This window comes from Neopsephotus bourkii, unplaced genomic scaffold (genome assembly GCF_033783945.1).
Source record: "Neopsephotus bourkii isolate Nb327-2 ecotype Australia unplaced genomic scaffold, CSIRO-AGI_Nbou_v1 NB_1760, whole genome shotgun sequence".
In the NCBI taxonomy this organism is placed as follows: domain Eukaryota; kingdom Metazoa; phylum Chordata; class Aves; order Psittaciformes; family Psittacidae; genus Neopsephotus; species Neopsephotus bourkii.
Window position 1 is genome coordinate 2,123,930 of NW_026902234.1, and position 14,024 is coordinate 2,137,953.

The following is a 14,024-nucleotide window of genomic DNA, read 5'->3' on the forward strand; positions in this document are numbered from 1 at the left end:
CTTAATGAATGTCATTGATTTAATAGAGGCAAGCAATACCCTACTGAAATCTCTCAGATTACAGTGTCATTACTCCACGCTGTACTACATCTCTGCATACCATGTATAGATCCAGTGTGTGTATGCACAGACTATGTGTATAAATACAATGGGTGAATGTATATGTGTATATATTGTGTACATATGGTGGGTGCTGTATAATATATATAGCCTATTTATGGCCACTCTCAAACATGCAGGGCTTAATAGTGTTACCTGATGATATAAAAATACAATCAATAAAAACCTGCTTAAATTAAGGCCAGAAGGGAAGACTGGAGTAAGGAAAGAAACACGGATTATTGACACTGCTGACAAAGCAGAAGTAGAAATTTCCTGAGCCAATCAGACAGCACAGCACCATGGCAGTATTGTTCACAGGGAACTGGATGGAAGTTTCATTTTCTGGGCAACAGCAGGGGAAGAAAGAACCATTTTTTCCATCACTGAGAGTTACTTCCAGATCAGAAGAATGCCAGCACTCATTTTCTATTTTTCCAAACAGGAAAATCTAGTTGATTACAAAAAGCCTCCCCTCCCATTTCAATACATGGTCTTTGATGTATAAGCTTCTATTTATTGCATTAGTTAACACTGAATTTGAAATTGGTTTTCAGCTGTTTCTGTGACATACATTCCCTACTGGTACCTAGCTGTATCTGATGCTTATATACAATGCACTGCAATACAACCTTGACTAGCTATAATTTACTATTCAATAGAAGGATCCACAGAACAGTAATATGAATTGTTACAGCTAGAAAATACCAATTTCACTATTACACACACAAAAAACCTAAACCAACCAAACAAAAAAAACCCAACCAAAAATCACCCCCCCCCAAAACCCCCAACTAACCAACCAGCCAACCAACCAAACCCAACAACAACAACAATAAAAAAGAGAGTGCATCTGAAACTTTACAGGATTTTAAACTGTTGGAAAATTCTAGGGCATTCATGAGATCTCTTGAACCAACTTTAATAGGAACCAGATAAGGTCTATTTAGCATTGAAGAAACACTTGGTTAGATACTTTTATTAAAAGCAGGTCTCCACTGAAGTTAATTAGTTTTAATAGGCCAAAAGTATGACTTATTTCCTATGATCAGCAGCATATAATTTAAACAGACACAATAAGTTTGACACGTATCACAGTGTTCTTAAAGTATGCAGTCTTCTAGCAGTCTGTGCTTGGAATTTTTAAGTGAGTAGCAAATGACTGTGTGGTTGGATCTTGGCATTCAGCACTGAATTTGGATATAGGTATTAAAAGCGGAAGTAGGAATTTTCTACTTTTTGTTATATTATTTTGTAGATAGTCTGAATTGGTCCCAAACCACTCCTTTACTTAAAGTATTTTTCAGGATGCAAGTTATTGTAATACTGAATTTGACAGTTTCTTTGCTAATAGGAACAGACACTTTAAGAATCCTGAAAGTTGCCTGAGCAGCTGGAAGGGTCTCAGCTGCCAGGGGCCAATGATTTGGAGTCAGGGATCCCAGACCTTAGGGGACCCCTTGCCGCTGGAGCAAGTGGAACAGCAGGGTGGGCAAACCTCCCCATGAGCAGTATCACAAGTCCCTTGACAAACCCAGCAAGCACCACACAGAATGCTGCCTTAATTTCAGCAAAAGCTCTTCAGGCTATTAGGTTTCAAACAAAGCAGTCAGGCTCAATGAACCAGAATTTCTTCTGATCAGTTCTACTTACAGATGAGCTCCCCAAAGGCGGGAAAGTCACCCTTTTGCTCTCACACTGTTTAGGGTTTTTTCTTCCTTTTCCTTTCAAATCTTGTTGTTTACAGCCCATTTACACCATTTTGTACTAAGCCTGGCTGTTCTGAGTCAGCACTAGGCAGGAGACAATTGATCACTACTGCTCTAGACCTGCAGCAGACTGAAAGTGGCAGTTGCCTTCCCAGGAGAAAAAGCCTGCAACCACCTCTTTTCTTTGCACACCCAGCATCTGATCTGAATGGGAGTCTTGTTTTCATGTTGCAGAGTCACAAAATCTGACCACAGTGACTACCCAGCAAATAAACCATGTGGTAATAGTGGTTTGCACAACTTTCTCTTCAAGCAATCCTGACTAATGACCAAATAGCACAAGAGCCCTCACTTCCCTTTGTTAGTTCTCCAGTGAAGGCATAGGTCCCCTCAGACAAATGTAAAAACTCATTCAAGCAGCTCTTATTAGCCTTTTTAGGAGAAGTTTTTAAGAAACCTAGGTATAGCAGAATATAAGCATGATCGGTCATTAGTTATCTCTTAATTTGAAAAGACTCAACTTGGCATTCAGGAACAATCTCTTCAGACAGTATTTTCTTTTTAGAGATGTGAAACTCTGTAAAAAGGGTTTTACTCCATGCATACAGGAAATCTTACAGCAGCTTCTATACAAGTAGAATCATTGCCAAGTGCTTGATGCTAAAAAATTACCAGGATTAAAAAACGTCACAGAATTGCTTTAAGAGCTATGGTGTTTTCTAAAACATAAACTTAGGTCTTTTTATATTCTCCCATTTATTTTCTGCTTCTGGGGTTCCCACTGTCAAGCTTTTTCCAGTCAGAGTTTCTTGAGTTAGTGAGCTGAGGTTGTTGAAAGATCCCATTATACAAGGATATGCAGTTTTAAGAACAGCAACAAATACTGAGAGACTGGCCATAAAATAGCAAGAGTTGGCAGTGCCGCAGTAAGGATATTAACTTTTGTGTCCTCCCAAACTGCAGTTTCTATAAATAGCTCCTGCCTGCTTTTACTCCTGCAGTTAATTACACAGATTTTCCTGCATTTCCTTTTCTGCAGTGTCTCTGTGAATCGGTATCTTAGCTGATAGACTGAAGCAATGCTTGTGGATGTTCCCCAGTAAAGACCTTCGACATTAAGCATTAATACAATGCAAGTGGGGAGTTTAAGTGGCTAAGGAGCTGTCTCTGCTTTTCCACTGCAGAATGGGGCAACTTTAATATATTTTATACATATATATATGTAAAATTATATTTTTGGCAGGTGTGCCAGGCACAGCTGAGTACCCACAGGATCATGACGTGGCTGGGGTTTCTCCTGCATGCATCTCTTATTGCTTGTGCCCTATTCAGTTTAACCTTGTCTTTCAAAGTTGAGAACTGGTTGTTCTGTGCTCTGGACTGGTGTGGGCAAGACATTAAGAGGGAAATTCACCTCATCCAGGTTTAGAAACACCTTTCTCTGCGCTGTTATTTAGGAATCCTACAGTCTGTGGAGTGCTTTTGAGCTTTTTTTACCTACTGACCCACTTTAGGATGTTCCTGATGCCCTAGAAGTGCCAGTCTCTCTCCATCAACTGTGATGGCACTTTTTCAGTTATTTGAGATCATTAAAGTTCCAGATTTGAAAGCTACAGCAGTGTGGAATACACACCTTTGATCTGTGTCTTTTGTGGAAAGAAGCCTGCTGTAGCTTCCTTCTTATTCCAGACAGTTTATCTGTGAATCACATATCAGGCTGAGCAGCTGGGTCAGGCTTATAGTGTGGTGGGGCAGGAGATCCTGCAACATGCTGGCAGGATGAGAAATGTAGGTACTCTCAGGGCACAGTAGAGGGGTGAAACATTTCATTGAAATGCACACAGAATGTGAGGTCCCTGTAGCACTGCTCTCACTTCCAAAGGGCAGAAGCTGTTCCTCAGTCGGGTCTTATCATTGCACTGAAAAGGTCCAGCAGGGCTGCTGAGGCCCCGCAAAAGATCCACTTCCTTTAATGCCGTGGCACAGAACATCCCTCTTTGTCTTTCACAAGTGGCTTCTGCTCATCTAGGACTGAAGCCTCCCCTCTGGCTGTGGAGAAGCTAAGGAATTGAATACGGAGGCTGCTTGTGGTATATATGACTCCATGCGTGCATGTGTGTGCCTGTGTGTATCTGTGTATCTCTCACAGAATGGAAAAAAATGAGGAATTATGCCATTTTGACTGTTGTCTCTCCCCATCCAATTCTGGCATTTTTAGCAGGCTGTTCACACTCAAAGCCTCTTGCCTTCTTTCTGCTAGTTCAAAACAACCTGTCCCCTTTATAGAGAGCCAGATGGGATATGTCTCATCTGCAAAGGGCAGAACAGATTTTGTCTGATGTGTGCTACCATGTCTTTATAGCTATTTTTATAGTTCTTAAAGCCCCAGACTCTTACTGAGGCCTCTGGCTGCTTCCACAATATTAAGCAATTAATATTAAAATAAGTCCTCTAGAACAAAGGTGATTCTTTATGAGAATTGAGCATAATTTAATAGATGTTTCTGGCAATATCCAACATGATAAATCTTTATTTTAGGATCATATAAATATTACAAAAGTGGCCTGGTAAATTAGACAATGTGTTAAAATTAGATTTGCTTCACCTTCTGATGACAGGAAGAAGTTAATTGTTAAAACGGAGTAAAGATAACTCCAAGCATTTAAAAACCATTACAACTTAAATCATTAGTTGTATCAGTAACATATTTGGGATCCTTTCTCCTTGCCTATGGTTCAGGTGGAGGCCATTTTCAAACTGTTCCATGCAACTATCAGGCCAAAGGCATTTTTTGTTCGAAGTTATGATTCTCACATATCCACAAAACCCCAAACCAGAGAAAATACTTAAAATATAATCAGAGCTGATGACTCTGGGAATAGGAAAAAAATGATATTTCATCTCTAAACAACCAGCCTGATCATCTAATAAGAACTCAATAATGATTTCAAGCTGTAGGGCGTGTGGCATCTAGAAGGCCAAATCAATACAGTATCTTGGGTCGGGCAATTCTGCAGTTCTGTAGCCTTAAAAGCAGTGTCATACCTAACATAGCCTAGGCTATCAAAGATGAGCTCATTATGCATATTATCAGCATAACGGATGTTTAAAACGACCACTCTTCAACTTTAATCCTTGATTTGAAGGAAATATGTGCAGTTGAAGGAAAGAGTCACGCACTGGGAAAGGTTCTGGTAAGAGCCTGAAATTCAAAAGCTACTGGGTCTTCAGAGGCTGGGTTCAGGTTAATGGCAGGAGAAATCAGACAACAGATACCCAGCAAAATGCAGAGCATTTTGACCACTGAAATGGAGGACAATCAGAAGCAGTAATGTGACAACAAAGGAAGAGCTCTGTACAGGAAGGAGACATCAATGGATGGCATGGATTGCATTGGAGCAAAGAGTAATCCTCAAACATTCTCCAGTTTTAGTGCTTTGCCCCAATGACCCTAAAAAATAGGAAAGGGCCCATATTTTATTTCAGGTTACCCAGTAAATCTAATTCTTGACTTCTGGCTCCTCAGGCTTTTCCAGTTATCTCACGTTTCTTGAGGGTGATATTTCTTAGGGACCATGCATCATCTGGACTGATTTAAAGCCAGTCTCTTTCCATGCTCTTTCCTCTAGAAGACCCCATAAAAAGCACATGCAGGTGTACTGCAGTTAGCAATAGAAGCAACACACTCATCATTTAGCAGTCCAAAAGCTAGGACCAGACTTGCGCATGTGTAGTTTTACCAGCTGAAAATTTAATTCGCTGTCTGCCTCTTATTTGCAGCCTCACATACTTGGACTGTGTGGGCAGGGAGAGCTCGAATATGAGTTCAGATACAAACATTTACACTTCCTCAAATCTTTCATGCACAGTTTTATTTAGAAGGGGAAATACTAAATTCTTGGGAGTGTCTAGATTGCTGAAATCTTTGGCTAGCAAAGCCTGAGAGACACTAGATTTTATAGTTGGTTGTTTTTTTTTAAATAAGGCCAACTCTTGCTTTTATTTATCATGGATTACACGTCCTCGGGTTTTAATATAAATAGCCAGGACTTTGGATTCCTTATGTGACTGAGAGGATATTATAGACAGTGGAAAAACTTTCACTGCCTTGGAATACTTGAGCTTGCCTATATTAATAAAAAAATGGTTTACTGGCAAAAGAGAAAGTCCCTGTTGATGATCGGAGAACAAGAGTTTTTCCACTGTTGACCAATGGGATATTTCATACTTTCTACTCTTTTTTTACAGTTACAGTGAAGTTTTGCAAGGCTGGCCCTTGACTCTGGCATGCTCAAATACAAAGGCTTTAAACTGTTTTGAAATTAAGGATTTAGCAAACAAACACAGGAATCTTCAGAGGCTCCCACCCAATTGTTTGTTATCTTTCTGCTGCTGTATGTATTTGTAAAACTCAGCTATGCGAGCTGGGGATTACATAAGAACTTTCAGCTTCTGTCTGATATCTTTAAAGTTCTCTCCTGCTACTCCTTTGTGGAAGAAATGTGCTTCTTAATGTGAATCCTGAGCACTCCAAAGCAGAATGCAAGTAAAATGGGTTTAAAAATATAGCTTGTAACTGACAATTTTGGAGTATCTCATATCACAGGTTCAGCCAATATCACTAAGTGTAAGCACAATTCATCCCAGGTTAGGCTCTCCAAACATGCCAATACACAGGTGTTTTCCCCTTTGTCTTGAGGACCATGACTGAAAGTTCAGTGTTACTGCATACCAATCCTTACTTCACTGTCAGTTACTGTTTGCTCAATATGCAGTGCAAAACCAGAACTATTCATGATTTCTTAAACACCATCAGTGTGGAGAGCTCACCTGTTTCCCAGCGGCTCAGCAAGCGGCTTGCTTCCCCTCCCAGCACTGGCTAACACTACCCTGCAGCACTGGTGCATGCATCATCTTTCTGCTCAGACATGCCACACTCAAGGTGCCATTCATGAGTAACCTGGCATTGATAAAGATACGAATGGTTTTCTCTGAGAGGTGATATGCTTTGACATTAGAAAAGAGCAAAGGTTATTGTTGCTTCTCCTTTAACTACCAACCATTGCATAAACAAGCTACAGGGTCAACCAGAGGAAAGATGAATCCGGAACAGTGCTTGAGCTCCTGGGGGCCAGGGGTGAACCAAAGGCCCTCAAAACAGTGGGTCACAGAGGCCAGCAGGAAAGTGGCAGAAAGTCCAGCAATCTGCTTTCTGCTGCCTGCAAGGAGCCCTCAGGTGGGTAAAGGTTGGTTTCTGGGAACACTGCACCATGATACTATGTCCTATCTACCCCATTTCAGCATTTCTGAAGCAGAGGAAAAGCATTTTTGTTCATTCCAACTTACCTTTCAAATGCAAGCAAGTCAGGAACTTGTTAATGAAGGCAAAAACCAAACACACACACACACACAAATTAAATTGAGAGTCTTTTTTATCTCCCTTTTCTGGATGGTGTAACATTTTTGTACTTTTCCCTTTATCAATAAAGTAGCAGACTTAGCAAAGAAACCCATGCCAGTCCTCACTTTTTCCCTTGCACAAAGTAAAACCATATTCCAAGAGCTGGGAAACCCAGAAAATCCCTGTGAAGTTTGCAGCAGCATCAGAGTTGACAGAAGGATTGGAAAGGGTTTGTGGTTTCACACAGTGCCAATATCAGGCCATGTGTCAGGGCCCCTGAAAGGGGTTCATGATTATCTACACACTTTTAAAAACAAGCATACAGTAAATAGGGGAAGGGCAGATTAAGACACAGCACTGTGTTACGGCTACACGCTCAGAGGTAATGGCTTTCACCTCTTCGTTTTCAGGAATTTTGTCCTGGTAGCATTGGTAGCATCTGAATCATGGAACCCAGGTACTCTCCACAGAAGATGCCCCAGTCCTATCCTGACCTCATATCAAGACTAGACATGTACACTTTATGCCTGTTTTCTTTGATAAGAAGAAACATGCTGACAAGTATCAGGGGCTTGCTATTGACCCCAGTTTGGGATATCACAGCATAAGCGCCCATGTATCACAAAATACATCTCTGCTACAGTTTAGACACAGCCTGGAATGACTTGTTGGCAGCCTTTTATGCTACCTGAGGAATCCCAGATTCAAAGGGTCTGCTCTTAAATCCCAACCTAAAGTGATGTCGCAAAGACTCATATCATGCTTAGTATCAATAAACTTTGTACTATTTGTTCTTTAAACATATGTATACCTTCATTTGCTTGTGACTTTGGCCTAAGTCTTTCAAACTGGATTATTCTCTCCTGTATTTCAGGTCTGTCTTTCTGTATTTCCTGTCTTCACCCACAACTGTGTCTCTCCCCACAAAGCGAGGTGCGCACACCCTAGAGTGAGAGATAGGCATTTTCCATCCCTGGCTGGAAAGACCCACCACACGGGAATAGAAAATTCCACATAGACCCAAACACACGTTACAGCACACCGCAGCCTGGCCGTGTGTGGGGCTGGCAGTGCCCAACACCTCCCATCAGAAACCCCATCACTTTCGGTTGCCACCTTCGGGATTGTCCCGAGCACTAACTGCTCTGGCACTGCATCGCCTGTGCCAGGCACAGAGACCGGCACTCGTGGCACAAGCTTTCACTCAGAAAGTGGAGAATTTTGACATGAGTCAGCGCAAAAACTCCCGCCCGCCGCTGCTCGTCGGGGTCCTTGGATAAAGGCCGGTGCAGAGCTGGAGCGCTTCAGTGGAATGTTTTAGTTCCTGCACCCAAGCCTCCCCATCCTCCCCGTCCCCATGTGTAAACCCGAGAGTCAAGGCAGCCGCTAACGTGTCACCCAGGGGCGGCGGCGCGGCCGCTGGGGCCGGCGTGGAGGCTCTCGCCCCGTTTCCCTACCACGGCCCCCGGCCCCCTCCCGCCCCGCCATGTCCCCCGGGGCGGCGGCCGCCCCAGTCCCCGCGCCCTGGGCCGGCCCGCCAACGGGACAGGGCGAGGCCCGCGGGAGGAGGGCTCCGCTCGCCGCCGGCCCACGTCCCCTCCCCGGCCGGGGAGGAGGGGAAAACGAGAGAGGTCCCGGCAGAGCGGCTGGGAGAGGGTTTTGAGAGAGCCCTCCTCCCCCCCCCCCGCCTTGAGGGGAAGAGGAAAGGAGAGCCGTGGCGGGCGGCGGAGGATGATGATAACTTAGGGCCGTGACTGGCCGTGGAAGCTGGCCGTGCTGCCTGGGCGAGGCGGCTGGGAGGGCGACAGAGATGTCCCAGGGCACGGTAGGGGGAGCGGGAGCACCCCAGGTGCTGCCGGAGGGGAAGGAGAGACAGAGGAAGAGGAGGCGGAGGAAGAAGAAGGAGAATAAGACACGGCTGGTGCACTCCAACTTGCTGTTACCTGAGGCTGAGCTGGAGAAGCCCAAGGGCACAGTCCTGGCCTGCAACCGCCTCAAGACCACCAAGTACACAGCACTCTCCTTCCTGCCCAAAAACCTCTTTGAGCAGTTCCACCGGTTGGCCAATGTCTACTTTGTGTTCATCGCGCTCCTCAACTTCGTGCCGGCTGTCAACGCCTTCCAGCCGGAGCTGGCCTTGGCCCCCGTGCTCTTCATCTTGGCGGTCACTGCCATCAAGGACCTGTGGGAGGACTACAGCCGCTACCGCTCCGATAAGGAGATCAACCACATGGAGTGCCTGGTGTACAGCAGGTGAGATGGAGCGGGTGGGTGCATGGTGGCAGCCCGTGGTGGGGCCCTGCTGGGCACGAGGACTTGGGCGAGCGGAGGTGGTCAGCAGGTCCATTGTGGAAGGCTTTCGTTTCCAGTCCATGTGCGAAGAAACTTAGGAGTTGCTCCTGGAGCTGGTGTCTCCATCTCCTTACTCAGAACTGCAGGAGACCCTGCAGTCCTGTACCTTGTGGTGACAGCGAATCTGCACTGTTCGATGGTGGCCCACTGTAAATCACTGATTTATGAGTAGGCAGCATTTTTTATAGGTATACACATGTGCTCCAGGCTTGTTAGTGTTTTACGCTTTAAAGGAGAGACAGCAGACAAAGTGAGTGTAAGCATCACAGAAGCAGTGTTTGATTTGCAAGCCTTTCTGTGAGCATTTCCCAGTGTGAGTGGTCAGTTACACCAGTGAATAGTTTAAGTCATTAATTTGGTTACAGCAATATGAGACCTCACTCAAGTAATCTACTATTAAGCCTTCACTGAGTGAAGGAAGGATAGAGGCCATAGGCTTCTGCATTAGGTCTGTGAGGTTTCATGACGTGAATTAGTGAGCTTAAGCTGTGTCTGCTTTTCTACAGAATGAGGCAGCCTTTTCTTTCAACATTCAGTTTTAAGCAAATGCTTTTTATTTATCATCTCAAGTGTTATTATTCCCTGTGACTTAGTGATTTGCCAGTGCTCATGAATAGAGCATTAGGTCATTTATCTTCTAGAGATTTTATTTTTTTTTCCCCTAAATGATCCAGGCTATATATTTAGATCACAGCCTTGGTATCCATAAATCAGACTGAAACGAGTTCTGCACCAATATATATGCCCTCAGAATCCAGCTTTACTGAATTTTTGGTTTGCTTTTCTCTCAGTGCCAGATAGTCATCTTGTAATAGCTAAGGCTATGGTTTTCTGGGAACTGAGAGAAGAATGTCTGTTTTGTGAGAGCAGGTTTTAGTTTTGTTTCTGAGGCTTCTAAGTTTAGCAGAAACAAAACATGTGCCAAGAAACTTGCACTGTGATTCCACAGGCTGGCTGGGAGGGGTCCTCTGGGCTGTCCTAAGCACTGAGGCAGGGAGTAACTCTCCTATTGCAAGGAAGGTGTGTGGGAAGAAAACCCCAAAAGCTAAAAAGAACTCAGAACAAACTGATTTTTCAACATCAGCAGTATCAGTTTGTTATTTCACAAAATCGTATAATGCAAGAAATCTCACCCTGGGATATTCCCCCACCAGTAGGGATGCATGCATGGGAGCACAAGTAAAATGGATTATTTCTGTAAACTAAACCAAAAATATCCTAGCCAAATCAGACATGTAGGCATTGCTAACCTGAGGCTGTGCTTATTGCCTTGCTTTTCTGTAGTTGTCCTTAACTGTGAACACTTTTGGTGATGGGTGACAGGAAGGCTAATAAAGGACTACGCTTTCAGTAAAGGATGATAGTGCTGATGAGGATGGTTAAACTAGCCTTTACCAAATGAAATCAGTTCAGAAATAAGCTTTCATATCTCCTAGGTTGAAAAGAAAGAAGTACCTATTGCAGAAGCTAATCAGAATATTAATGAATACCAGTACTGGGATATCAGTTCTAGAATGTTTCTTCCCCCTGCAATTTTCCATATCTTTCTCTGCTGCCAAAAAAGTAGACATGACTGTGAGAAAAGGTGTACCTTTGGTGTTAAAATCACTTGTGCTCTCTTAGGCATCCTAGCTGACTGCATTGCCCTTTATAATGCCTGTGCTGTTCCAGAGTAAAAGTTAGAATTGTTCCTTTTACTGCAGAGTTTAGATTACTACTGAGTGACACATAGATTAATCTGGGAATAGTTTGCCGCCTTATTTGTATCGGCCTAATCCCTGTGGGGCATCAAACGTGTAAGCTTAGGAACTCCATTAGCTCTGCAGGCACAGCTTTCTGGCTGGGAGCAGAGCTGAACAGTGAGTCCATACAGTCTGTTGCAGAAGCCTGGTTCAAGGTATCAGCTCACCTATTTCCACCTTCCAGCAATCCCTAGGAAAAGCTTCCCTCCCACAGTTTAAAAACAAAACAGAAGGTTAAAATAATTTGCTTTCTAAGATGACCACTTTTTTTTCTTTTTTAGCCTTTTTTAAACTTCAGGTTTTTAAACTTCACCAATCCACCTTTTTGAACATCCTCCAGCCCCAGTGAGCGAGGTGGGACTAGAAACTTGCTATTTTGGGAGATAGAAGCTAAGATTCTCACTAATTCGAATGAGAGGGAACCGAGATTGAGAGATTTGTATCAAGGTCATGAAAGTTGCTGGGTGTGAGTTCAGAAAAGCTGTTTTCTCAGAAAGGTATCATGCCAGGAGAAACACAAGGGATTGGACGTGACTTTTTGTTTCCTCATTTTGTTTCTGGAAAAATGTTGAAGTATAAATGTCACGTAAGGAAGCAATAAATGACAGCTTTTCTCGCCACATCCGTTTTATCTTGATCACTGCATCAGTTTTAACACTTTTGACCAAGCCAGACTCTCTCTCACACCTGCCCCCTGCTCTGCCACTTCCTCGTGGTATGGTGGAGGCAGACTTTCATGCAAATGCTGTCCTCGATAGAGATGATTCTGTAGGTAGGGCAGGTTAATGAACATAGCTGTATTTGTGTGCTCCCCTAAGGGCTGCCAGAGAGCAATGACTCCTCTTGCTGGTCAGTACTTCGTAACTTTGAAGGAGGCCTTCTGCACTGTGATGGGCTCTCTTTCCTGCCAGCCTCCCACACAGCTGCAGGAGAGACACCTGAAACGTGGACCACGGCATTCAAACACAGACTACAGCAAATGACAGCTAATTGTAACAGTCAGCAACTTGAGACAGGGACTTTTGCCTCACAGGAGCAGAGAAAACTCTATCTCACCCCACCAAGTAATGATTTGAGTCGTATCCTGTGTGTTCTGTCATATATCCTCCATGTGCTGCTTTCTGGGCTGCTGAAGTACATGTTCTCGTCAAATACAAGCAGCAATTGATGCAAGATCTACAGGACAAGGAGAAAGCATAGGGATGGGCAGAGCCTACTGCTACTCATTAGAAGGAGGTTCAACAGCATGTCAGCAGTGTCCACTGTGAGGTCTCTAGAACACCCCATGCAGGCAGATCATGTCTGTAGTCTGATCTGGGGGAAGATACTGTTCTGCTACGCTGACTGCTTGACAGCTGGTGTACAGACTATGCCTTCTTCCTCCTGTTTGCCCAGTCGTGTAGACTCAGATGACATATTCTCATGCAGGTACTGCTGAATCAATGACTCAGTGGCTTATAGTTGGCAATTCTTATCATACGATAGAATAGCAAAGGATGATGCAACCTAAAGTAAAAAGCTGAAAAGAAATGCAGCTTGTTTTCTCAGAAAGACTGCTTTAATTTAGAAATTCTGGATGTTTTTGGATAGTCCTTCCAAAGATACTGCTTTATAGAGTCAGATGGTGGAAAGGGGAAAGACCTGGTTCTTTGAATAATTTGAAAGAAGCTGTTGAGTTTGAATTGGCAACATATGTCAAAGAATGAAACATGCTGGAGAACTGCAGACTTCTGCTGCTCTCTGATGGAGTTTGCAGGTCTGCCTGTAAGAGTAGCCGGGGCCTTGACAGGCAAAGAGGGAGGGTTTCTTAACCAAGAGAAGTTAATAGGACCTTTAAGGATACCTCTCCCATTTGGCAATACAGAGAAAATTAGGCACTTATTTAGGAGGACAGTTTTACAGGTCACCTAGAATTTAGATTCCATGCAGGTGCTTAAGTTAGGAGTGCTGGATCACAGCCAAGACTCTTTCTTAGTTTATTTAAATGGAGAGAAGCTGCAAAGGTATAAGAGCCCAGCTTGAAGAAAATTGCTTTGTGTACATAACCTCTTGCAAACCCGTGATGATCTTAGCCTCCTCCCTTTGTTCCTTTCCCTTATTTCCATCACCCAGAAATGGACATGGAAGGCTGGAGAGTACAAGTTCACAATGCTAGCAGTGTAATCTTGTTCGGATAGTTATGTTTCTTCATTATCTTGGACTTGGACAGTGGGAAGGTGATTTTTCTCTTTGCAGTTACTGCCCTCCGGCTCTCACCAGCTTTGGGTGGAGTTGTGGATCGCACATGTAAATGTTTGTTCCAGATAATTCCAGGATGCACACATTGCTGCCATTGTTAAATATTCGATAGAACTAAATTTGCTACTGGAGCAGAAGTGTTAAAATTCTTCTAAGCAGGGGCTTTGTTTTCAGTGTGCTGTTACAAAGTATGGTATACATTTACATGGTATGTAAATAGAAGATGAATAGTGATAACTACAATCACAACAAATAATGGCACTCATCCAGCAGGGAATTACTCAGTGGTGTGTTGGTGAAATAATCTCTGCTATCGTTTTTCTTTGAGCCTCATGTTCAAAACCAATGTGCTTTGCTTTTTAAATCTGCTTTCTAACTCTTGCTGTGTCCATTGAAGAGTACTGCTGAAGAGTGTAACGGTATCTGCATACTGATCAGAGTGTTAACTACTTCTTCTATCAACCTGTGACTTAAAAAATCCAT

At 43.5% G+C, this 14,024-nt stretch overlaps 1 protein-coding gene across 1 annotated transcript in view; it reads left to right on the top strand.

Annotated features, from left to right (window-relative positions):
* Window positions 1-8,870: 8,870 nt before the first annotated feature.
* The window catches only part of ATP10A (ATPase phospholipid transporting 10A (putative)), a 108,395-nt gene continuing 103,241 nt past the window's right edge, over window positions 8,871-14,024 (top strand). The window contains exon 1 of the mRNA XM_061377890.1: window positions 8,871-9,462. Within this exon, the coding sequence (XP_061233874.1) occupies window positions 9,020-9,462 (443 nt within the window). The 5' untranslated portion in view covers window positions 8,871-9,019. The remainder of the gene's footprint in view (window positions 9,463-14,024) is intronic.